The 26,586-nt window shown below is 42.1% G+C and overlaps 1 protein-coding gene across 7 annotated transcripts in view; it reads left to right on the forward strand.

Annotated features, from left to right (window-relative positions):
• Positions 1-26,586, forward strand: part of INPP5A (inositol polyphosphate-5-phosphatase A) — a 253,590-nt gene that overhangs the window by 118,663 nt on the left and 108,341 nt on the right. For all 7 annotated transcript variants that reach the window (XM_083843924.1, XM_083843925.1, XM_083843927.1 and 4 more), the window contains exons 5-6: positions 12,476-12,539; positions 18,547-18,650. In XM_083843924.1, the coding sequence (XP_083700050.1) occupies positions 12,476-12,539; positions 18,547-18,650 (168 nt within the window). The remainder of the gene's footprint in view (positions 1-12,475; positions 12,540-18,546; positions 18,651-26,586) is intronic.

Raw genomic sequence — 26,586 nt, forward strand, 5'->3', positions numbered from 1 at the left:
TGGGAATGAAGAAAGAATTTCTGGAAGAGGTGAAGTGCTACTTTGGTCTCTGTTGCTATTGGTTGCACTCCTAAAATGCTGACAAAAATAAACAGAATATAGAATATAGCTTGCGTTCTGAAAAATAATAATCTGCATTTGTGTATTCTCTTCTGCAGTCTAAGGCTCAAGCTCAGTTTCTCTCAGTTCATGAGCCATTACCAATATCCACTGAATAAATCTGCTGTTCAGGTTCTAGTTACAATATTTTGAACTCTGTTTATCAAGAACGTTAAAACTGCCTGGGGAATACCTTTGGTTGTGCATGAGGTTTAACTCTGAAATAAGCATTTAGTATTTAAGCACTTAACTGCATACCTCTACGCTCTGTTCTGCTTACAAATAGAAGCTAGATTTTACTTCTGTTTCTTCTCATACTGAAGAGCCAGTGCATATTCAGAGCAGTGCGATGGAATTTGTTCTGGTTTTGAATCCTTCACTGGCGTCCTTAGCAGAGATTCTGGCCTGCTGAACACACACACTTCTTGTGGTCAGTCCCATTAAGAAGTTGCTAGGGCAGAATTCAGAGTGTGGCCCTGAATTATAGTTCTGAATCCTGCATTCAGACAGCCTCCTTTATATTGGTGTGGAGCCAAGCTGTGTGCCTCTTACTGTGATTGGGGGCCTCTAAAGTGCTCGCGTAATAGAAATATTAAATAACAATGTGATTAATGACTTTGTGAAGGTTCTACTGTGTGTTCAGGAATATTGATAGTTGGCATTTTTTTAACTGTTCAGCATACATATACTCTTTTCTTAACTCATGAAAATGTGTTCTTTGCTGTTGTTCATTTGCTTTATGCTTTTTCTGTTGGCTCCTTGGTCTGTTTTAGAGAAAATAAACTGCATAGTTTTTTAATCGAATTGATTTGTAATTAAAATGTTAAATACCTTTGTGAAAGAAGTATCAAAAACAGTACTAAATTTTCTTTGTCAGTGTGGTAGGTTACACATAGATGATTCATTTACTTACCAGATATTTTTATACATATCTCACATTTTGTATTTGTTCTGTTCTCCTTAAATTACGTAGTCCCAAAGAATCTTTCAAAAATAAGATTTTTCATTTGCTCTATTGATGCATTAAGCATAAAGAAAAGGTAGTATAGGTGGATAACATCATTCATTTTGTTAAGTATTCAAAATGAATGAGAGATGGGACTTTTTTTTTTCTCTGACAAAATACTGTTGGTGGTTGCTGCTAGACAGAGAGACTTCTCTGAGGTATCTGTAAAAAACACGTTTGTAAACAAGTTATTTTTTATCATTGTTTCTGGATAAAGCATCTAAATGACGGGATTTAGATATCTTGTAATTTTTAAAACAATTAATCCAATTTGTCATGTAGACAGATTGCAGCCTTCTTAGAAACCTATACAGTTAAGCCAATCTAAAAATATCTACGTCTTTGTAATGAGTCTAGAAATAAGTAATACAAGCTATAAAACTGTATAAAAAAACACTCAGATAAGCAATTGTTTCCTGAATTACATTTAATTTGACTATTACAGAAAAAAAAACTCAGAATTCATTTTTGAATGCTTAGGTTTTTTTTTCAGTAAATTTATAATGACTCTTCCTCTTCATAGCTCAGTTATTACTGGTTTCACACTTAACTGTATTGAAGAAATAGGGGAAATAAAGTGACGGAACAGTGTTAAAAGTATATTAAAAGATGTTTAAAGTATGTCTAGTACTGCTAAACTAAAACTTAGCAGGAAAGATTGTGGCACTAAAATTCAGTTAAGGATGTTTAGAAATGATACTGCATGTTCTGACAGCTCATTGAAGCTAGAAACATGGAAAATGAGAGGTTATTCATCTGGCATGAAGTAGGCAGAAGTATAATTTCACTGCCTAGCTGCAACAGTATGGCTGAGAGTCAGTTTGAAAAATGGGCAGGTCCATAAAATAAATAGATTACAAACAGATTAAAAAGTTTTAAGTCAAAACCAGCATGTGGAAATTAATCTAGAAATATGGAAGTATCTTTGCAGGCAGATATGGATATAATACAATTACAGTAAGCAAACGACTGGCATTTGGGTAGACTTGCTTGATAGCCTGTTTTTCTACCAGCTGTACCCGCAGGTTTCAGGTAACAGACATCTCCACTGTTCTTGCCGTATTGACTTAGTTGGACATGGTCACAGGAGAAACTGTTAAGATACCAGCAATTATGTAAGCAAGTTGTGGTACTACAAGCTGTCTCTTTACCACATGGGTATGTTGGTATTATAATAAGTAACATTATTTTAGATGTTAGAGAGTATGGGAATCTTCAATACCAATTCTGCCAGTGATTTTACATTTTTCAAGTAATTCCATTTGCTTTAATGAGAGAATCGTGTGTGTAACTAGGCATATATTTCTAATGCGGTGTAGACCAACTTTTCATAACCAGAAAGAGGTTTTTTTAAGAGTTAATACAATCTGAACACTTACTCATCCTTAGATGGTATATGAGCTGTCTTTAGATAGGGTAAGAGCAGCCCAGCCTTCCCAGCAGCGTGCCTGTGGCCAAGAGCTAGAAAGTGCATTGGCTGTTTCAGAAAGGTTGGCAGCAGGAGAAAGCTATGGCTTTCTGAAATCCCGTACCGTTGTGACCAGGGCTGCTCTGGTCATTCATGGATGTGCCACAGAAATGTCGGTGGATGGAGTGGCGGTATGAGTATCTGGATACTGGAAAGCCGTCGCTCACATCGGCTGGACAGGAGAGTCCTCCTGCAAGTCACCCACTGTATTTCTGTATCAAGATCAGGAGGTCTGTTACCTCCGCTCAGCTTCTTCGTGCGAGAAGCTTGTGCATCTTGTGCTCAGAGGAATCGGAGGTGACCAGTGACCAGTGTTAAGTCCATCACTGAATATTTGGAGCCCACTCACTTTTACACTTTTGGGTGTAATTTTTCAAACTGATGAAATTACGCTGGTATCTGTGCTTGAGATACGAAGCTGCAAAAGTACTGCGTAATTGTTTGAGGCAGCATGGCGTGTTCGGGCCTGGCTGTCTGCACGTCAGGTGCACGGGGCCTGTTTGGGGGGAAGCTCAATAGCCGTTTAATTGTATGTATTTTAGCTGATAAGTCTAATTCAGGAAATGATAAATTGCTGAACACCTGATTTGTTTGCAAATAAAAAGTGATAGATGATTTTATAATGAGTTGATCAGTGTACCCAGCCTGGTTTTTTAACCTTGAATGAATAATAGACATTTAGCGTTAATTTAGCTATACTGGATCAGGTAATCTATGAACAGAGTTGACAAGCATATACTTTAACATTGTTCATTATTTGTAGCTGCTTTGTCACTTGGCGCTCAAACGTGCTAGATCCAGCCTGTCCTTGCAGCGTGCCTTTTCTTCATTTCTTGGGAAGTGAAAGCTGTATCAGAATTAAAATTTCAAGCGAGTTAAAGGCCGGTGTTTTCAGCGGGCTTTTCAAAGCTGTCGCGGCAGTCCGAGAGAGCCCGTGGCTTGCCTCTGCGGAGAGCTGTAGAGCCCCTTAGCCGCCGCCATCCCCTGGTGGCGCCGCACGGCAGCGCACAGCGGCCAGGGGCCGGCCGGGCGCCCGGTGAGCCTCGGCCGGCCGCGGGCACCCGAGCAGCCCCACAGCCCGCTGCGGCCCCGGGCAGGCAGGCGGCAGCCTCCCCGCCCGGCGCCTGCTGCCGCGGGGTGCGGGGCCGGGCAGGGCGCTGCCGGGGGGCCCGCGGGCGCCGGGCCCGGGCGCGGGGCCGGCCGGGCCGAGGAGGCGGCGGCGGGGCGGTGCCGCTCCCGGCCGCTGGGGCCTGCCTGCCCCTGCCGGAGCGGCCGTCTGCTGGCGCGGGGTTTTGTAGCCGAAGTCTCTTAAACTTCATCGCGACGTAAATGAATCTGGATGAGGTGTCCCCGTTTAGTACCCGATAACAGTGCTTGTATGTTAAAATTATTGTCTTCCTGTCTGAAGCTGCTGCAGCTTCTCGTTTGCTGCCTTTCCCCTGACTGAAATGTGGCAGCTAATAGACTCCATTTTACTAATGGAAAATTAATACGCGCTCTTGATGTTCAGGTTTATAAATATGTAAAATATTTTTTAATTGTTGTTAGCAAAACAGGCAGGGAATCAATAATATCAGGCGTGACAAACACACTGTTGACATGCAGCACAGCCAAAAGCACTGGTAGGAGATAAGGGCTTCCTGACAGCAGTGCCCTGTGCTAATTAATATTCAGACATTGTCATGCTCGATGATAAATGAATTCCTTGAACTATATTGATATAGTAGGTTAAACATTGAAAAAGTTGGGTTGAACTTTGACTTTAAATATTCATTAAAGCTAATTATGGATTTTATGACTACATGAATTACAGTTTCTGTGTCATCATTGCCAATTTATTTTGAATTTATTTAAAGCAATCTTTATATATTAGCCTTATCACATCTACTGAGGTAATGCAGTAAATGTTTAATCTGTATAGTAATTAAACTTTTATTCAGGTATTTCCTTTATGCGTTAAATTTCCACAATTGAAATGACGCACTTCAAAAAGAAATTATATCAATTAGCTGTTAAAAAAAATACAGCTATTTAAATCTGCAGACTTTTGTGGCAAGATTTCTGTATAATCAAAGGAATAGTGGTTTTAATGCCAGATGTGTAATGCAACAGAGCCAAAGTGTTTATGTTGCTATCAGTTTTTGCAGATGAGTCTCTCGGCATGGACTAGAATGACTTGGGTTGGAAGGGACCTTACAGATTGTCTAGTTCCAATCCCTGCCCCCTCCCCCTGCCTTGGGCAAGGATTCAAATAATGAAAGAAATTTCCGACATAATACTGAATATTATTCTGAAACCTAATTAACAGTAATGATCATTTAACTTCGGTTTGTTAACAGGTAGAAGATACCTAGTTTTTTCCTCAACAGTATATTCTTTGGGAGATACATAGCTTTTCTGATTAACTTGTACGAGCCATAAGTTAAATTCTACTGTCTGTTTCTACATCTGGTGATACAGTTCTATAGGAACATGGGGTAAGAGCAGTCAGGTACTTCCATCGCTCCTGAAAGAATGCATTTTGTTAATTACAGCATTGCCATGAGCTAATTACCCAGGCTTTTCACTGAGTTCCTGAATGTTTTCCTAAGGGCCATTCTCACAAAAGCTTTCAGCAGATAGGATGTATTTGACTGTGTACACTATAATTAATGGTTGCGATACTGAAAAAGTTTCTAGGAGTCCACAAAGGAAGTGTTTCAGAGCTAGGAACATGATACAGAAAGCACTGTGTGTTGAGAGCAGAGCACAACAACGGGTGTGCACGGGGGAGCCTGCTGGTTCCCCCAGGGCCACGCTCTTTTCAATGTCCCTGCAAGCACTGGCACCCTTTGCTGGAGGCTTCAGCAGCAAGGCCCTGGAGCGCACTGCGGTGCCGTGCAGCTCTGCCTGGCAGTGGCTCCCATTTTAGATGATGCTTTGTGGAGCCCAGCACTCTTCTTTCTATTCATCTCTCTTGGTTTCTCTCGATCACTTTATAATAACTTCTGTTCTAATGGTTTACCCTACCCTACCTGTGGGATTTTCTGTGCAGGTCTGTTTGATTTTACAGTGTTAAAACAAAACTGTTTAGTTTCAGTGTGGAGGGAGACAGAAGAATAATCAGTAATCAGTTTTAACATTCTTGTGCATTTCTAAGATACTTGTCCAGCCTAAAAATTACCATCATTCATTTCTGTCCTACCTGACTTTTCACTTTGACACTTGCTGCTATTTTATTTATGGTGTGTGTGTGTTTGTGCCTATTCAGAATACTGAAACTTCTCTGTAAAGCAAAATGTGGATAAATTTAAATCGTAGAACCACCAGCAGTGACTTTGTAGTATTTCCTCATGGCCACCGGTATTGCTTTGAATTGTGTATGTATTTATGGGAGAAACTGGGTAACTCAGAATCTGGTGAAGCCCTTTCCCTTTATTGTCAGCTCCTCTCTTTGCTAGTAGGGGTAGAAAGCCACCTAGCTCATCAGTCCAGAGAATTACACATACTGTCTCTGTGACCACCTGAGGTCAGTGGGCTGTGCTGATCTTACTGAACTTTTAGAAACTTCTGTTATTATTGAATGCAAGTGATGGTCATAGTTACAGACCCAAGTGTTATCAGGTTGGCCTAACAAATTAAGAACTTTCTGATCCAAGCCTACCTGTGAGCTATCCATTCACTTACCGCTCTGCGTCTGCATTCGTGAAATACAGCGGCTGTGGCTGCTCCTATCATTCACGTTCAGAAAATATGACAGAGCGTATACCATCTCCTACTTTATTTCCTGGCACAGTACCTCTAGGGTTTGGGTTCAGAGTGGCTAGCAGCGGCTTGTCCTGCTGTGTCTGAGATCACGTTTTAGTAAAAATACCTGCTTACAGATTATACAGAATTAGTGCTTATAGCAGAAATAATAAATTTAAAAAATCCTTAAGATGGAACAAATAAGGCATTTTCTTCTTTACATTTAAAAGTTGAATAATTTGGGGGAATTTTATAATTGTCATGTGTTTCTGTATTATATGGCTTAGATACTGTATATACTACTGCTACTGTATGTAACGCTAATACTGTTTACGAATAGTATTAAAAATATGAGTAACAAAAGTAAAACAAAGTTCTGGACTTTGATTTGCTGTCATTTAACTTTACTGTTGACATGGCCTGTAATTATATGAGAAATAAATTGAATTAACATAATCTTCTTAAGAAAAGGGCCTAGGCATTCAGCCCTGGAAGATTTTTACTTTTGTTTCATTGTATTATAGCAGTGGATTATATCTGCACTCCATCATTTTACAAGTTAACATTTATGTACATAAACCTGATTAAGTCTGTAACAATGCGGAAGATAGTGATAGCTGTAATTTCCATTCCATTAGAGTTATACTTCTTTTCGATAATGTATTTAGAATTACACAGCAAAAGCCTATCTTTAATGTCGGTAGTGGCAGTTCCTGAAGCTGTACAGAGTTACCTAATGACTATGTCTTTGTGCGCAATTAGTTGACACTCAATGCTACAAATGTAGACTATCAAATGAAACTTTTACTGCATAATTCTTCAAAATTAGTTTGAAAAAAAAAAAGGAGAGATTAAAATTTTAAAAAGTAAAGCAGCTAGCAAATCAGGTTGCCCAGAAATAAAGTTGTAGCTTGAACACAAGTAACAGTATTATTTTTAATAGAATTATGGCATCCAAATAAACCAGATTTTTTAGAGCACTTCATTTCTTCTTGTTTTAGTGATGCATGACATACAAAAGCTTCAGGATTCACAATTCTGTCACAAAAATCCAAATTTTCACCCATCTTTAAAATTATTCATGCCTGATTTAGATAGATCACTTATTTTCAATTTTTTGTTTAGTTAGCCTTACATTTCCGTATCAACTAGAGTTGGACTCAGTGTTCCCTGTGGGTCCCTTCCAACCTGGGATATTCTGTAATTGTGTATGAATGAACTATGACAAGGGAAATTCCGATTAGAATAAAGAAGGAAAAAAAATTAGCTTAAAGGTGGTCACGCAGTGAAACAGACGCTTCAAAAGGGGCAAGGGGGTGCAGTCTCAAGCCTGGAGATTTTTGAAGCTCATCTGGGCAATGGCCCGAGCAGCCCCGTTGTCAGCCCTGCTTTGGACAGAGGTTGGCCTGGAGATGCCAGAGGTCCCTTCCAGCCTACGTGATTCTGCTATCCTAGATTATGAGAAAAAGAAAAGCTGCCTTGAAAACTTCATTTAAATGTTATAGGTAGGCTGAATTATCCACATAGTACTGATGTAGTCCAGGATTTCCCATTCCAGGATTCCAGTTTCATTTGCTTTTACATTTGTCAGACTTCAGGCATGTGAGATGATATTTTCCAGTTACTTTGCTAGGCTTTTCTTTCTTTCTTTCTTTAAGGAGCAGAAACAAAGCTGTATCCTTGTACTAAGTTCTTAAAGAGTGATATCACATAACAAAGCGGTATCCTTACACATGCCAGATTTTGGCCTATGCATTGAAGAAAGATGTAGGCCAGCTGGGGAGAATTCAGAAAGAGCAAAAAGTGACTGAGAATCTAGAGAACATGACTTTAATTCATTCTATTAAGTTAATAGAAGCTTCTGGTAAAACAATCATGTTTAACTGGATTTTATAGATGAGAACACATAGAGCTGTTTATATATATATATATTTTTTGTAGTATACATATATCAGATTCAAATAATTTAAACTTAGTACAATACTTCTGTTGTACGTTTTTGTTTAAGGTCACCTCTCTAAATAAATATGCAGGTAACAGCTCAGTTTCTAGAATCCTTCCACTCAGAAGTACTTTACATAATGGTTACCACTGATTTCACTAGAATAAAGTCTGCATGTGTATAAAACACCTCGATGTTAGCGATACTACATGCTTATGCGTAAGATGAAATGCCATGATACAGAACTGTGCGGTGAGGTGCCCGCTTATCTGAGCATTTACCACATTCACTGCCTTTACAAGTCAACATGGAGCAAAGGTACCACGGCTGGGCCCCGTGTTCCAGCCCCATCCCCAGCACTCCTTTCTGATCAAACACACTGCAACTTAATTTTTTTCTGAAAATAATAACAACTTTCTCCCATCCGTGTTTTTCCTCAACGACGATGCCTATGAGCAGTGCCCATGTGTGTTCTAAAAACAAGACACTTCTAATATAAGTTTTGCCACTTTTCTACTAGTGTAGGAGTTGTGACAGTATATATTTTTCTTTCTTTTTTTGAATTGTGGGCTTTCTAAGTGTAGTTATTTTCAAGTACAACAGCTGAATTTTAACTGTAGCTTGCATTAAGACTTTTAAGCACTTAAGACTAATCACTAAGTCATTTTAAGACATTTATCTAGTTTTATGTAAGAGATAAAATGTACTTTTCCCCCCAATAATACTCTCTTTATGTCATGTAAGTATTTAAAAATAATCACTTATATTTTTAATAGCCAAAGGCCAGAGTATAATCGAAGTTTAGTTAGAGACAGCAGCGCTTTATTAATTGCTAATAATACTGTATTCAGTATTTATTATATTCAGTTAGTTATTAAGTAGCAGGTTGCAATACTTTTGTATCAGGATTTTTTTTTTCTGGCGGTGTGTCCTTGTTGCAGGATAGTTAACCTTGAGTCCTCTGCAAGAGCGTCTCCCGCATTTTCTTATTTTCCTCCTCCATATTAATAAAAAAAAAAAAGGCAAACCAAAAACCGAAAGCAAGCTGACTGGGTCACAGGGAAGTGTACTCATCAATTAAATGTGTGACAGTGTTTTCTGTTGGATGGACTAATATGTCAAGGAGATGGGCTGGACCTCATGTTTGTGTTTTTGACAAATCAGCAAATGTTTCATCTCCGGATGTGCAGAATCTCATAAATAATGCAGCAGTCACAGAACCAAAACAGTACTCTGCCAGGAGGGTCTCTAACGTTACAGGGGTAAAAAGACAGAAAGAAACGAAATCATCCTTTTTGTTTAACACGTTATTTCTTGTATACTTCTCAGTAAGACTTTATGTAGGCACAGGATACTTTCTTTTCTCCCCTTCAACTGCTTCTGTTGAGTGAATCATATGCATTTAAAGGCTCATCAAATTTTCATTTAAAATTCATTCATTTTTTTATACTATGTTCTAAAGTCTTTTTACACTATAATTTCCTTTCTCACTTGATTTGCCTTTACTCTTCTAATACGTGCATTTCCACTCATTAACTGGGAGAAAACGCTATGTTATGTAACTGTGAAGAGGTGAAAACAAGCAGCGAGCTCTTGGTAAGTACAGGTGAAATTTTGGAGCTTGCGCTGGCCTAGACAGAGCCAGGAGTGGGCTGTCTGAGCCCGAGAGGTTAGGGCTAGCGGCTTTCCAGCACGTGGAGCTTCGCTGGAAAAGGAGCTGGGGTTGTGCAATGACCAAAGAGATACGAAGAAGACAAACGGGATTGTCTGTGTTAAGGGAAACTTTCTAAGTGTCGGCTTGGTGAAAATTTACATCAGGCTGCATGGGGACAAACCTCTTCTGTAGAGGTTTTTAGGTGCAAGTTAGAAAAATGTTTATCAGGCATGTCCTAAATCAGTAACTGCCAGATCGGGAACATGTTCTGGTGGAGGAGCAGTACTTTCTGTGACAATAGGGTTGTCTTTCTGTGCTGCCTTTTGCATGTCTCAGAAACAGTCCAGCTAACGCAGGTCTAGGACTTGCTGGGTCCTGTCTCAGTGCCAGGTGCTGGTCTGGACGAGGGCTGGCCAGCTCGTCGTGCTGCAGCAGGACGCGCAGCGTGTGGCCAAGGGCAGGAGCCCAGGGCCCGTCACCAGGACCATTGCTGGCAGCCGCTGGTGTGGGACCATAGGCATTTCACCAGGCCTGAGAGCATCCTCTGGTCTCTTGCACTTCAGATCTTCATTTCTTTATTTTTCCTGCATAAGACATTGTGATTGCAGTAAGCATTATTTTCATTCTGCTCTCGTTGTCTGAACTTGGAGCACACTGCCATGAGTGCCCGTTGCAGCAGAGTTCACTCAGCCCTTCTGTAAACTGGATTGCAGCCATCTGAGGCTGGGTACCCGGAGAATGAGAGACATATGATTACTGGACATGGGAAGCTTGGAGTGGGTTTCCTTGTATCTTAGGGGAGCTCTGTGGCAGGGAAAAGGGTCCTCAAATCAATGTCTATAAATACCTGAAGGGCGGGTGCAATGAAGTCAGAGCCAGGCTCTTTATAGTGGTGCCCAGTGCCAGGACAAGAGGCAATGGGCACTGACTGGAGCACAAGAGGTCCCACCCAAACCTCAGGAAGCACGTCTGAGCTGTGCGGTGATGGAGCACTGGCACAGGTTGCCCAGAGAGCTAGCGGAGCCTCCTCCTTGGAGATCTCCAAAAGCCGCCTGGACGTGGTCCGGGGCAACCTCCTCTGGGTGGCCCCGCTGGAGCAGGGGTTGGACCAGATGGACCCAGAGGTCCCTGCCAGCCTCAGCCAGTCTGTGCTTTGGGGATTCTGCGAGTCCATAGCAAGCTGGCTGCCTTTTTCACCAGCTAAACAACACAACCTGCATTGCAGTCAGTCCGAAGATAGGTAGCATTTCATCTCTTGGCAATGTTGGGACCCAAGTGCTTTAGCCTGTAAAGTAAGGGGTATGCTTAAGTGGTATCCTGAACAAAGATGCTTTCTTTAATGAGGGACATAATAATCCTTAAATAAAAGCTTAAGGTCTCAGAAATCTGCAGAAGCCAGTAAAGTATTAAGTATTTGTAAGGAAGAGGTACTAATATTGTGCTAAATATGGGTGGACTTCATTATGCTTTTAAAATCAGTTTGCTGGGATGGGGGTTTATATGTTTTTCTGAACATAGTAGAGGTTACTTGTATGTTTACATGCTTTATTCAGTCATAGACTGAATCATTAAAACTATTACAGAATTCCATAACTGGATTAAGTCACTGTTTTGAAAGAAAATAAGGAGAATAGGTGCTCAAGACTAGATCAGCAGAAGGAGTTATGATTATACATGCTATATAAATCCAAACTATGAATGCATAACGCGTAATATTTTATTTTAAATGGTAGCTCTTTATTCGGGGAGGGAGGAGGGGAACGGGACGCTAAACTCTACTTCTGCTTATATGTAATGTGACACGTCAGTCATGCTGGTGTCAAGAAACTTAACGTGTATTCAAACATCTAAGTCCCTGCTAGATATTTTTATATTCTTTCTCTTCAGGCATTGTAGGAAAATACTTGACTCTGTAGTCTTCACACTGGCAATAGTAGTAGCACTTGCTCTGCAGGTGTGACTAGCAGAGGTGGACATACTGCTATTGTTCAGTCATTATAACTATTGTCAAAACACTTTTTCACAGGAAAAGTTATACAAACATGTACAAATATTCCCAACATTCTTGTCGAATTTTCAGTTTTACGCCCACTCTGCAGTTGGCAGCCATTGAGTCTGCACAGCTTAGTAGGAAGATGGAGATCCCGTGACTCGCTCTCGAAGGCTATTGACTCTCTCAAGCCTTCTCTTGCTTCTGCACTGCACAGTCTCCAAAAGTATTAGTTTTGCACTTGGTGTGTAACAGAAATTGTCAGAATTGTCACAATTCTTTTTGTTGTAAAAGAATTGTGGGGATGCGATCTGTGTTTAGAAAGGTACTTGTCTGTGTTACTAATTACGTCCATTCATTTAGTATTTCTAAAAGTATGCCTGATAACTGTGTCCTTACTGTGCTTAGTCAATTGTTAATGATCTTTATAATAGTATACAAAGCTTCAGAGAAACAGCTAAGGAAATTAATATTTTTACAGATTTTATGAAATGCAAAAATTATGTTTTTATTGGAGAGCATGATGCTTTAGTTTTAGTAAGCCAAAGTAGATATTTTTACAATTTTCTATTTTATTGCTTTTTTTACAGGCTCTAGGAAGTTTTTACTTTCTTCATGAATCTTTGAAAAACATCTACCAGTTTGATTTTAAAGGTAAGCAAAGGAATTAAATGCCATTAATTGTCAATTGGCTTTATACATGAAGGCAATTTTCCTGTCATCTTTTCCTAACAGTGGTACCTAGCAGTTTTTCCATGATATGCAAACTTCTGTATAATGCATGCAAGTCCACTGATGGTAGGATTTCCTTTTCTTACCTTTTATAGACCTCTTAGAAGAAGTCAATGGGCTGGCCACAGGTTGAAAACTGGTGCATTAATCATTCACAGGCAAAAGGGACCTTTGGATCCATAGAGATCCCTGATGATTTCAAAAGAACTCTAAATACCCTCAAGGTTCTTCTATGTAGATCAGATACAGGACCAAGACCTTAAATGTCCAGCAGTGATGGTCATTCTGCAAAGCAGATGAGCAAGATTTATGGCTCAAATTACTTTGGAGCAGTACAGGTCAGTGGGAAAGTGTCACTGTTTCTAACCCGCATTGATCTGTCAGGTTAGAAATCTTGCTAAATCTCAGAAGTTTAAAAGTAATGCAGACTAGGTACAATAAATATTAGAAATATCATAGGCGATTATTGAATGCTTCCTGAAGATGTATATAGCAAAGATTATATAAAACATTTTTATAAAGCATAGTTCAGTTCAGAACTGTCTGTATATGTAATACAAAAATCTTGTGAGCTTCATTTAGCTTACTGAGCAAAATCACATTAACAGTACATCTAGCATCCCATTAATTTGAGACACTGTTAAAATGATGGTAACTATAGAGTGAACTAATTGTCTTAATTATATAGATTAATTATTTTTATTCTCAGTAGAGACAAATCATCTCTGCTCATTTAATCGAGGGTACAGGGTCTTCCTTTCTTGAAATAGTAGTTCTTGAATTTAGTTTCTTGAATAGTAGTATCTTGAAGAGTAGTTCATTGAATGGTAGTTCAACATATATAACAATTAAAGATTTAACCAGCGTTATTCTGTCTGTCATCACTGATTTCAATGCTGAAGGGAAGTTTTAGATCTAATATCATAGGCAGTTCAGAGCATATTTTATTTCTGAGAGAGCATATTGGAAAAGTCAATAGTGATGTAAGGACTTCTAATAAGAGGTCAGCCTGCAGGTCTAGTCTTTCTCCCAAACTAGAACGGTTCAGCAGACACTAAGGTAATGACTTAAAATAACTGTGAAATAATGAAATAATAACTGTGTGCAGGGTTTAAATATTGGAGGAAATCGATTTTGCTCATGAAGCTGGGTGTCTAAGATGTTGCCCCAGTCCCCAAATTGAACAACCTACTGGTCCACTGTGCGTGTGAAAGGGAAAGAGCCAGTAAAAGAGGCAAAGAAGCATGCATTTGTGTTAAAGATGGAAGCATTCATGACTGTTTATTCATTTTGCCTTATGAATGGCTTTGTGTTATAATTTGTGAACTGTACCTGCAATTCCTGATTAGGTGCCACCACAATTTCACAGCACCAGTGCTGGAGGACTTAGCAGTTTCTCTCTGAATTCCACCTAAAGCTTCCTCCCCTCTTATCATAGATGAGAGGTGTCCAGCTCTAGCAACATTTGACAGAGTGAAATGACGGTAGTGTTAGGAGAAGAGGAGCTTTCTGGGTCTATTCATCATTGATTGACAGCTTATTTTGCTACTGTAGAGCTTTTAAAAGAAAATGTAAAAATTAAAAAAAATGAGAAAACAGAAGACAAAAGTCTAGGAAAAAATAATAAATGTAAAAGAAGTAAACAGGTACTTGTTCCAGAAAATAAACATTTTAAATGTTCAGTGCCTCGTTTTGCTGAGCAAAACCTGTCATAATACTTTTTAGCAAAGCCAGTTGAGGTGTGAACCATGGACATAAAGATGTGTTTGGCCAAGTCATAACTTGGAAAAAAAACTCTTAAGAAAAATCAAAGGAAATCAGGTGCAACACTGGAAAAGTGTTATAAGTCACCTGCTGTTCTCCTAATGTAGAGTAGAATCAGTCTCCCAATATAGTGTTTGTAAAATATAACCCTGAAGGCTCCCATCTTTCAGGCAAAATGTAAAACTTGCCTCTTCTCTCATGACTATTGACATTTTCACAGTGCATTAAGCTCTTAAATCAGAGGTAAAATCCAAATGGATACAAGTGTTCTCTGCACAAAACTCACTATGAAATTCTGGTTCTACTCAAAAGCATGCAAAAAAAATCCATGTTTAAATACAATTTAATATTCCTGTAACATCACTATATCTTTTCAAAATTCACTGCCCAGTTAGATGTGGCTTAATACAGCCTTTAGAAGAATAGATTGTTTCTGGTTTTGAGTTCTCAAGAAGAGATATTTGAGTTTAAAAGTAAGAACAATTTTTTCCTACAGCCTCATGCATTAATTCTACAGCATACAAGGTGTTGGACAATTTTTACAGTTGTCAGAGGCCCAAAAGTTTGCTCACAATTTAAACTATTGAAAAGCTGTGTGCTCTGAAGAGCCATCATGCAGCAGACGGGTTTGCTGACTGGGGTGTTAGGCTGATTTCAGTCCATCTCTCATCCATTCAACAGTGCCACAGCTTGGATTAGCAGAACAAATCTTGTTTTCTCTGGTGTGAAATCAGAAACAGTGTAAAAGTATTTTTACTTGGAGATTCATTAGAAGGCACGCTTCTTTTCTGTTGCACTGGCTTATCAGCAGTCATGTAAATGAATCACTAGTTCATATTTAGCATTGATGTTAACGTAAGTTGATGGTAAAATGCCTCCTTTTTGCCAAGTGCTACCTTTTATTTAGGTTCTCACAGAAAAAGCCTTCAGTCCTTACAGATCTGCCAAATGTATTCTGTATCCTGAATGACATCGGGATCTTTTTGCTGACACTGTTAAACTTGTGAAAGAGGCACATCCATCCATGATCTACTTAGAATGATGCGGCATTAGTTTATCAGGACATTTGTTTAGTCTTCCTATGGGAGCCAGATCTCAAAGTGATTGGCATATAAAGAATGATTTTTTTTTCCCTGAAGAAGTATTGCTACATTACAGTAAATGCTTCCTCTGATGATATAAAATACTTTATCTAGACAACCTAAAGTGACAAGTTTTTGTGTTGCTTGGTATTTTCACCAGATATCCAGTAGAACTAGACCATTCAGGGCTCTTGACAGTAGCGTTTTTGGAGTTTTTCTCTTATGCATACCTAGTCAAAACTCAATCCAGTTGGATAGTTCCAGCTTGATGTTAACTGTCAGATAGCTACCCAACTTCCCGTGTCAGAGGAGTTTGATAAATTTGGTCAAGTTCTCACCTCTAGAGATGCCAGGACATTGCCCTGATCAGGAGAAAGGCTGAGTACAAAGTGGGTCAAGAAGCAGAACTGCTTGCTCATGATCCATGTAGATCCATACATTGTTCTTTAAGGTTGAAAAGTCTGTGTTATTTCTATCTGTGATGCAACCATTCATTAAAAAGTTTCAAAAAGCTTTGCTTTACCACTAAATCTCTTTTACAAACACAGTACCCTTTCCGGCTTTAAATTCACATGTCAACCTTGTGCTGATAGCAGGAAATTGATAATCTGAACGAGTTGGATGGCTACATTGTCACAGCGCATACAGGATTTGGATGGAGTGAGTCTCGTCCATCTTCTACATATTCCCACATTAAGATTTTTATTTTCTTGGTTTACAAAAGGCCTATTTGTCCTGAGGTCTGATTTTTATTTTTTTTAATCATTTTCACTCTCTGAACCGATTAACGGGCATCAAACTAAAACTAAAACTTGTTGATTACTTTACGGGCCTTCTTGATTGATGAAGGATTGCATGTAGCAGTAGGGACGTTGGCAGAGTTGGAAAGTGTTTCCACCTATGCACATAGGGACTGCTATACTATATGACACCAGTCACTGTTTTTAAATGTGGCAGAGATTCAGAGGAAGATGACGGAAATCTTCTGAAGGGCAGCTATAGAACAGTTACATCTCAGGAGTCAGTCTAGGTTAGACCTTAAAGTTTAACAACAGTCCTCTCGAAGGCTCTGCTCATGCATGTATGATTTCATTTGTAATTCTGGGTATTTAAACAGTTATGAATATCCAGTATTTTTCAGGATCTTGCTCAATTCTGACAGTCTGGGACAATAAGATGCCCATCAAAATAATGCATTAAGTAGAGAATAAACTTCACGTTTATATTGGGTTTCATATAGCTATTTCTGAATTTAATTGACTGTTCCCATTCCTGTCTTAGGACATAACAGAAGAAATTTCTGATTTTCCTGTTGTAGGCCACTCAGTATTCGGTTTTGGTGCAGTGTATTGCCTGCTACTCTCACTTCTTTGAGGAAAAACATGCACTCTCTCCATTATAAGTATTTTTTCCCCATTTCTTGTTTTGTCTCAGAGTACGGTAGTGCTTCAATTACTTCAGTGGATGACTTGACCATGTCACCTTTCTTTGCAGGAGAAATTGTTAACCAAAAACAGATTTAATTTTCACAGAAGAAGCTGCTTAGTTGTTTTTCAATTTCTCCTTTTCTAGGAGACATTTGAGAAACTAGTGAGGAGGCAGTTGCACACTCAGGATGGTCAGATTTAGATTTTAATAAGGAATTGTTCTAATGCTATAAGAAAGACATGGACATACTGGAGCAGGTCCAGCAAAGTGAAGTGCCACTAAGATATTGGAGCATCTTCCATGTGAGATGAGGATGAGAGATCTGGGACTGTTTTAGTCTCATGACATGAAGGCTGGAGGGGGATCTCGTCAGTTAAGTGTAAATACCTGCAGGGAGAGTGCAAAGAAGAGGCAGCCAGGCACTTCTCAGTGCTGCCCAGCGACAGGACAAGAGGCGACAGGCCCAAATTTAAATACACCACTTAAATGTAAGAGAAAATATTTTTGATAGGAGGTCAGACACTTGAGCAGGCACCCCAGGGAGGCTGTGGGGTCTCTGTTCCTGAAGAGACCCAATCCCCAGCCCCCTTCTGTAGGCATCTGCTGGGAGCAGGTTGGGATGGGGATCTCCAAAGCTCCTGCCAGCCCCACCAACCTGTCTTCAGTGTCTACTGGTGACTTCTTCCCAGCTTGCTACAAAACTGAGGTGTCCATACTTAAAAGCTATTAAAAGCTATACTAAAAGATTTGTTGACCTGTGAACCCTGAAAAATAGCTTTTTTTTTTTTCCTTGAGAGTTTGAGATGGTTGTATTTGGCAATTGCACGTCCTTCAGTAAATCCTGATATTTGTACTCGTTCCTATGAAGCTTTCTGCAATAGCTGGATTATTACTCCTGTGCTAGTCAACTCCTCCAGAGAGAGACACAGCTTACTGCCTAGTATCCTTTATTTTATTTCTTTAACTGACACAGCTAGACAAGCAGAAGATTTCAATGTGGACAGACTCTAAGTAGGTGATGATTGTCAATATTGTCGATTTAAAGCAACAGGCCAAAAGCTGAGATAATCTTAATGACTGTATACTAGTTTGCTGTGTAAAAGTTGTGATTACAGATGTGTTACAAATGAGATGATAAATGTGTTAACAAGCACAAGTTGATGTTCAGGTAGGTAGACTTAAAATCTGAAAAAAATAGTTGCTAGATAAACCATGCAGATAATCATCACTCATAAATAACACTTTTCACCTTAATGTGTTTTTTATTAATTTTCCTGTTAATTATCCAGTGTGAACTGCTGGATATTGGCTGAGGATGCAAATAGGTGTTTCTTTGAAGAGCCACATCAGGAAGTGTGAGTGCTTGAGTATACAGAGACCGAATTCATAATTAGAGCTCCAACACTTCACATGGCTCTGAATAGTAAAAATAATAATACCCCTAATTGTATAGCTTGAGAATGTCAGATGTAAGCGAGTATGTTTATACGTTTTAGTGGTCTCTGTTTTTTTTTTCCCAAGAACAACTCAGTGCTTGCCTATTTTTGCTAAGACCTTACCTGTTACACAGATGCAACAGCTTTTCCAATGAGTGCTGTAAGTTGCTTGTAACACTGAATATATGTATGTTAAGTTTGTTTCATATCTATTCCTAGCTAAGAAGTATAAAAAGGTTACTGGGAAAGAAATCTACTCAGACACTTTAGAAAGCACGCCCATGCTGGAAAAAGAGAAGTTTCCACAGGATTATTTCCCTGAGGTATGTACATTCCCAAATATCAGGTTTCATTCTGATTTGCTCTGATTACTTTAGTAACTGTTCTAAGAATGTAAATAAGGTCAGTATTGAGTCTTGATTTTTTTTCTTTTCTTTTTGGTTTGTCGGTTTCTTATAACCAGTTTCTTATATATATGTCGGTTTCTTATATATAAGTTTTAAACCATTGCATGAATTTACTAAGTTCAAATGGAGTTCTTTGTGTAGTAGAAAATGCTTGTGAAGGATGGAGACAGTGATGAAAAGTCTTGTTTATACATTTAAAACCAAAGAAATAGCACACAGTGCCAATTGCAAGTCTGTTTCGGGGGGGATCTTAACTCCCTGAGAGGGTGAGACACAACTCTGAATGGATTCGATTTGTATTCAGCTGTTGCAGCTCTGTAATCATGGTTGCAGTGATGCTGTTTTTTCTTCGGCACTGCTAGGTACTGCTGCAGATATAGGGGGAATTCTTACTGGCACAAGAAAGCACACAATTTTCAAACATATAGATATTTTTCTTCACACTGCCATTGTACTCCCTTCTGTTTCTGCTCTCCTAAGAGTTGGAGAGTGCTGTGCGTCTGGATGAAGGTCTTTTCAAACCCAGAAACACAGGATAAGCTGATGCTTTCCTTCCATTGCAGCTGCAACTGCAATTGCACGTGTGACTTCAGCCTTTGCGTGCAGTTCTTGTATTTGTTGTTGACCTTAATTTGTTCATTTTTTTTAATTTTAAGAACATCTAGATCATGGCTAAGTGTTTAACAGTTAGTGTTTACTACAAACCAGGTGAATACATTTGTTGAATTCATGTACCATTTGTGGATCAAATTGGCACACTTTAATATTAGAAAGAACTAAATAAACTTTAGAAATTGCTTAGAATTTGTAAATATCCACACTTACAGATACTGCAGTAGTACATGTGCGCTTGGAACAGCATTGCATAGTTTCACGCTGATGGGATGTTGGTTATTCTTTTTTCTTTTTCTTGGATGCTAACTTTATTTTTGTAATGTTTTTTCTCTCTCTGCTGGAAGGGAAAACTGCGTTTGATGTAATTTTACAAGTTTTTACTTCTTCTAATAAGCATCTTAAATATTTTTCTGGAGTTAAGTGTTACATCATGTTGAAGGAACTTCAAGTGGTTACTCGGATATTTATTTTTCTCCTCTATCAGCAATAAACCGTAGCAGTATGGGTCATTGACAGCGTAAGTAGGACACGAACAGTGCTGTTGAATGATTTTATTGTAATACTGAGAGCACTGAACAGCAGCGTGAGTGCTGTTAACACACGTAGCAGCAATAGGCCAAATTAGGGATTGTTCATTGATACCTAGGAAGAATTATTTCCATCATTACTTCAATACTGTTGTTTAATCATGAAACTGGCAAATTTGTAACTTCACAGAATCATACAGTGTCTCGGGTTGGAAGGGACCTTAAAGATCACCCAGGAAAGATCACCCTGCCACAGGCAGGGGTGCCACCCACTAGATCAGGTTGCTCCGGGCCCCATCCAGCCTGGCCTTGAACACCTCCAGGGATGGGGCATCCACAACCTCCCTGGGCAACCTGTGCCAGTGCCTCACCACCCTCTGAGTGGAGAATTTCTTCCTAACTTCTAATCTAAATCTCCCCTCTTTTAGTTTAAAACCATTCCCCCTTGGCCTGTCGTTATCTGATTGATCAAAGAGTTGCTCTCCATCTTTTTTATAAGCCCCCTTTAAGTACTGAAAAGCTGCGATGAGGCCACCCTGGAGCCTTCTTTTCTTCAGGCTGAACATCGCCAGCTCTCTCAGCCTTTCTTCGCAGGAGAGGTGCTCCAGCCCTCTGAGCATCTTCGTGGCCTGCTCTGGCCCCGCTCTAACAGCCCCACATCCTTCTGGTGCTGGGGGCCCAGAGCTGGACGCAGGGCTCCAGGTGGGGCCTGACGAGGGCAGAGCAGAGGGGGACAACCCCCTCCCTCCCCTGCTGCCACCCCTCTGATGATGCAGCCCAGGATGCAGTTGGCCCTCTGGGCTGCAAGCGCTCACTGCTGGCTCGTGTCGAGCTTTTCGTCCACCAGAACCCCCAAGTCCTTCTCTGCAGGGCTGCTCTCAATGAGCTCTTCTCCCAGTCTATGCTCATGTCTGGGATTGCCCCAGCCCAGGTGCGGCACCTTGCAATTAGACTTGTTGAGCCTCATTAGGTTCACATGGGCCCAATTCTCAAGCTTGTCCAGGTCCCTTTGGATGCCATCCCTTCCTTCTGGTGTGTCAGCCGCACCGTTCGGCTTGGTGTCATCTGCAGACGTGCTGAGGGTGCACTCGATCCCACCGTCTATGTCATTGATAAAGCTATTAAACGCAACCAGTCCCAGGACAGACCCCTGAGGGACACCACTGGTCACCGGCCTCCACTTGGACACAGAGCCATCGACCACCACTCTCTGGGTGCGACCTTCAAGCCAACTCCTTATCCACTGAGCGATCCACCCATCAAATCCATCTTTCCACTTTGGAGACCAGGATGTCATGTGGGATGACAACTTGCTCGGCATTTTTTATTACTGCCTTTTACATGAACTAATCTTTGTAGTCCCTTGGAGGAACGGTCCAGTCCAGTGGCTTTCTCACACTACCCAGAGGACCAGGGACTGTGTCTGTTTCTTGTGGCAGCTCAGGGATCAGTTGCTCCCACGTTTGTTTTTGGAGCAATGGCTTCTGTATTCGATCAATTGTGCAGCACTGCTTTAGGTACAGGAGCAGCCAAATACCTTTTGAAGATCCGACGCCTTCATACTATGCTGTTCCTAAACGTTAGGTTACAGTAAATAACTTTTCCAAGGAGGCTTTCATCTAGCACCGTTTTCTCGTATTGTCAGGAGTGCTGCGTACCCGGCGGAGGAATGGCTAGGTGCACTGGGTCTGGCTGGCACGGCGTCAGCTTTCCCCAGCGCAGCGGTACAGAGCTGTGCTGTGCTGTGCGGTGCGGTGCTGTGCGGTGCTGTGCGGTGCGGTGCGGTGCTGTGCTGTGCGGTGCTGTGCGGTGCTGTGCTGTGCGGTGCGGTGCTGTGCTGTGCGGTGCGGTGCGGTGCGGTGCTGTGCTGTGCGGTGCGGTGCTGTGCGGTGCTGTGCTGTGCGGTGCTGTGCTGTGCGGTGCGGTGCTGTGCGGTGCTGTGCTGTGCGGTGCGGTGCTGTGCGGTGCGGTGCTGTGCGGTGCTGTGCTGTGCGGTGCGGTGCTGTGCGGTGCTGTGCTGTGCGGTGCTGTGCGGTGCTGTGCGGTGCGGTGCTGTGCGGTGCTGTGCGGTGCTGTGCTGTGCGGTGCTGTGCTGTGCGGTGATGTGCGGTGCGGTGCTGTGCGGTGCTGTGCGGTGCTGTGCGGTGCGGTGCTGTGCGGTGCGGTGCTGTGCGGTGCTGTGCGGTGCTGTGCGGTGCTGTGCTGTGCGGTGCTGTGCTGTGCGGTGCTGTGCGGTGCGGTGCTGTGCTGTGCGGTGCTGTGCTGTGCTGTCCTGTGCGGTGCGGTGCTGTGCGGTGCTGTGCGGTGCTGTGCTGTGCGGTGCGGTGCTGTGCGGTGCGGTGCTGTGCGGTGCTGTGCGGTGCTGTGCTGTGCTGTGCGGTGCTGTGCGGTGCTGTGCTGCGCAGTGCTGTGCTGTGCGGTGCTGTGCTGTGCGGTGCTGTGCGGTGCTGTGCGGTGCGGTGCTGTGCTGTGCGGTGCTGTGCGGTGCTGTGCGGTGCTGTGCGGTGCGGTGCTGTGCTGTGCGGTGCTGTGCGGTGCGGTGCTGTGCTGTGCGGTGCTGTGCGGTGCGGTGCTGTGCGGTGCTGTGCTGTGCGGTGCTGTGCGGTGCTGTGCTGTGCTGTGCGGTGCTGTGCGGTGCTGTGCGGTGCTGTGCTGTGCTGTGCGGTGCTGTGCGGTGCAGTGCTGTGCTGTGCGGTGCTGTGCGGTCCGGTGCTGTGCTGTGCGGTGCTGTGCGGTGCTGTGCGGTGCGGTGCTGTGCGGTGCTGTGCTGTGCGGTGCTGTGCGGTGCTGTGCGGTGCGGTGCTGTGCGGTGCTGTGCTGTGCGGTGCGGTGCTGTGCGGTGCTGTGCGGTGCTGTGCGGTGCGGTGCTGTGCGGTGCTGTGCGGTGCTGTGCTGTGCGGTGCGGTGCTGTGCGGTGCTGTGCGGTGCGGTGCTGTGCGGTGCGGTGCTGTGCGGTGCTGTGCGGTGCTGTGCTGTGCGGTGCGGTGCGGTGCTGTGCGGTGCTGTGCGGTGCGGTGCGGTGCTGTGCGGTGCTGTGCGGTGCGGTGCTGTGCGGTGCTGTGCGGTGCGGTGCGGTGCGGTGCTGTGCTGTGCGGTGCTGTGCGGTGCGGTGCTGTGCGGTGCTGTGCGGTGCTGTGCGGTGCGGTGCTGTGCGGTGCGGTGCTGTGCTGTGCGGTGCTGTGCGGTGCTGTGCGGTGCTGTGCTGTGCTGTGCGGTGCTGTGCTGTGCTGTGCTGTGCGGTGCTGTGCGGTGCTGTGCGGTGCGGTGCTGTGCGGTGCTGTGCGGTGCTGTGCGGTGCTGTGCTGTGCGGTGCTGTGCGGTGCTGTGCTGTGCGGTGCGGTGCTGTGCGGTGCTGTGCGGTGCGGTGCTGTGCGGTGCTGTGCGGTGCGGTGCTGTGCGGTGCGGTGCTGTGCGGTGCTGTGCGGTGCTGTGCGGTGCGGTGCTGTGCGGTGCGGTGCGGTGCGGTGCTGTGCTGTGCTGTGCGGTGCTGTGCGGTGCTGTGCTGTGCGGTGCTGTGCTGTGCTGTGCGGTGCTGTGCGGTGCTGTGCGGTGCTGTGCGGTGCTGTGCTGTGCTGTGCGGTGCTGTGCTGTGCGGTGCTGTGCTGTGCGGTGCTGTGCGGCCGGGTGGCTGCCGCCGAGCAGCGCTGGCGCCGTGCCGGGCCGCCCCTGCAGGCCCCGCTCCGGAGGCCGGTGGCTGGCGGTGGGCAAGAGGCAGGCAGGGGACGGCCAGGCCGGCGGCCCCGCGCTGCCCGCAGGGACGTCCCGTACCGTATCGCCTCGTGGCCGACGGTTAAAGCGGGGGCCCTTGCGATGAAGGCAGCTGTCTGCGCCAGCAGCCGCTGAGCGTAGTGAGGCCCTGCCTCCCAAAACACGGCCGAACGTTGCTGGCTGATGGGAAGTAGAGAATTATTGTTTTCTCCTCTTGCTTCCACATAACCTTCGCTTTTTGTTTCCTTTCATTAAACTGCTTCTATCGCAAACTCACGTTTTTTTTCCTTTTTCCACCATCTCATTTCCTCCTCTCCCTTCTCCTCCCTGTCCTGCTGAGGGCAGGCAGCGTGGTACTCAGCTGCCTCCCGGCGTCAAGCCGTGGCCACTCGTAATTAAGACGTGAACAAATCCTTGAAAGGACTGTTCCCGCACACGGCACAATACCTGGTGATAGTGTTGCCTGCAGGACTTATAGAACAGCCTGGGGGATTAATTTGTTTTATTTCAGAGCTTCACACGGTCGGAGAGGAAGCTGCTAAGGGCTCTCAGGAACTACATTGATGAAGATAGTAGCAGCACTGATATTTACAATTCTGTGACTTTTTGTGGTCATTCAGTGTGTAACCAGGCATACATCAAGCCAGCATATTTTTTGTTTGACTAGAAAAATTCGGAAACAATTGTGATCATTTTTATACATACTACGCTGTTTTTCATTTTGGACTAAAGACCAAGGAGTCTCTCAAGCATACATAAGCACAGCAACAACAATAAAAAAATAACAGTGACATAGTTTTGGTTCTCTTATACACATTTGATAATATTTTTAAAGCTAAAATAAATTCCTGTTATTACCTATTTTCTTCCTAGCCAAATGCTGCTAATAATGATACTAATTTAAAGACCACAAAATAATTTGTATTTTGAAAATATGAATCCACACAGCAGAATGCATGAACAGCATATCACACCAGATACTATATTTACATGCTCTTGCATGTTTTAGCCAGACTTCTCATATCACATTTACAATATTTTTGTGTGAAAAATGGTTTAAGACTGATTTCTTTTCTTTTTATTACTGCTGTTTAAGAATGATCTAAAAGTAATTACAATGATTGAGGCATAATGCAATTCAAAATAATTACAGCCCACTGCATATAAAACTAACAAAACTTTCTGTCTTGATTTATGGGTCCTCTTGGCTAGGCATAAGACTCAAATGATGCCTCTGGGAGCAACGCTCCAGATAATGTTAGGCCATTTTAAAAAAAGCAGATTTGTGTAGTCTATCAGGCCTGAGTAATTTTTTTTTCCCATAGTGAGAAATTGGTTGTTATCATAGATCACAGATACTGCTCAAAGCTCTTATGAAAGATGAATTAATTTCACTAATGCTTTAATGCAAACCTTTCATGGAGAAGGCTGTATGGTGATAACCTTACTGCGGTCTCTCCTTTCTCAATGATGATTTATGTTGTCTTTTAGTAGATGAAACTGCCTGTATTCACAATCCATCTGCTGGCTAAAGGAATCCTATTAACAGAGAATCTGAGAAGAGACTTAATATTGTAAGGTGAAAGATGTAGTATCCCCTTTCTGGGATGTGAATCTGGACATTTTTTTCTTATTTTAAAATGTAGATACCTCTCTGAGAGCGCAGATGATCTATATCATCTCTACGTGGTTTTATGTTGTTTTACAGATGGTGGATCAGCTAGTTAATATCTGTTACAGTCAAAATAAAGATCGTTTCTTTAAAATCTGGAATATGAAACAGTTTTTTCTTTCTGCCTTTCTAGGCTATAGTTCTTTACATTCTGTTTCCAAAATTTTCTTCTTTCCAAGCACTGTATTTGAGAATATTAAAGCACATCAGTGACCCAAAATATGTGAGGCACGTTGCTCATCTGCAGTATGTATCTAAGGTGAAAGACAACATTTTTATGTTTCCATCCACCATTGCTGTTTTTGTAATTATTTTAAGTCATGTTCCAGTAGTAATATAATTTTCTTGTATAAATATATCCGAAAGAAAATCGTATGTGATCAGTTGCTGAGTTAGGCTTATCCTAACATTAACAGCAAAGACACTGTGAGATCAGAGTTCCAATTTTGGCGTTTGGGACAAGTCACGTCACCTTGCCATGCCTGGCAATCCCATGTATGGCTGTCATGTTATCACCATGCTACTATTACTTTAATAATACAGATTTTGTTATGGTAGTTATCTACCTTTAGTAAATACTGCATTCTCAGAACACTTCAGGTGAAATGAGCTGCAGTTACTATTGTGTTTTGGATGGGAGCCTAAAATTTAGATCCTCTGTTTATACTCCCATCAACCCTAAATTCTGCTGTTCGAGAGAAAGGAATTCCTGTAGATTTAAATGTTATTTGGAGAGTTTAGTAAAATACCGGAGAAAAAAGAAGATGTCTTGGAAAACAGAATAAATTGTATCTCTGTGGATATGAAGTGTGAGAACAGGCTGGTGGTTTGTGTTACTCTTTCTCATCATTGTTTTATATGTATACCCATACCCATCAGTTCCACAGGCCTTCTGCCAACTTGACATTATAACTTAAAACTTTCTTACAAGTAAATACTTAACTCTGTCGTAACATCAAAAGCTGCATATTATTGTATTTCTGTTTTCTAAAATAACTTTTAATGAACAAATTATATATTGCTACTGGTTGGTTTCTTCACTGGTGATGCGTATACGAAAAAGCCAATGGCAATAACGATTGAAACGTTACATGGTTTTGTATGTGCAAATAAGTGGAGCAAGTGTATGTTTTATCATGTATTTCTTATATTTGTTTGCATCATACAGAGACTTAAATTTGGTCTTCTGGTAGAAGTATTATTAAGTAAAACTCTATGCTGTATTCTGGTAAATAAATGGTGATCAAAGCAGTGTGTCAAAAAGCAAATTATCACTTAAATTACTGATATTACACTACATAGTAGACTTTGTTACTCGATAGATTAACTT

The sequence above is a fragment of the Anser anser genome (genome assembly GCF_964211835.1).
Source record: "Anser anser genome assembly, chromosome: 7".
Taxonomy (NCBI): domain Eukaryota; kingdom Metazoa; phylum Chordata; class Aves; order Anseriformes; family Anatidae; genus Anser; species Anser anser.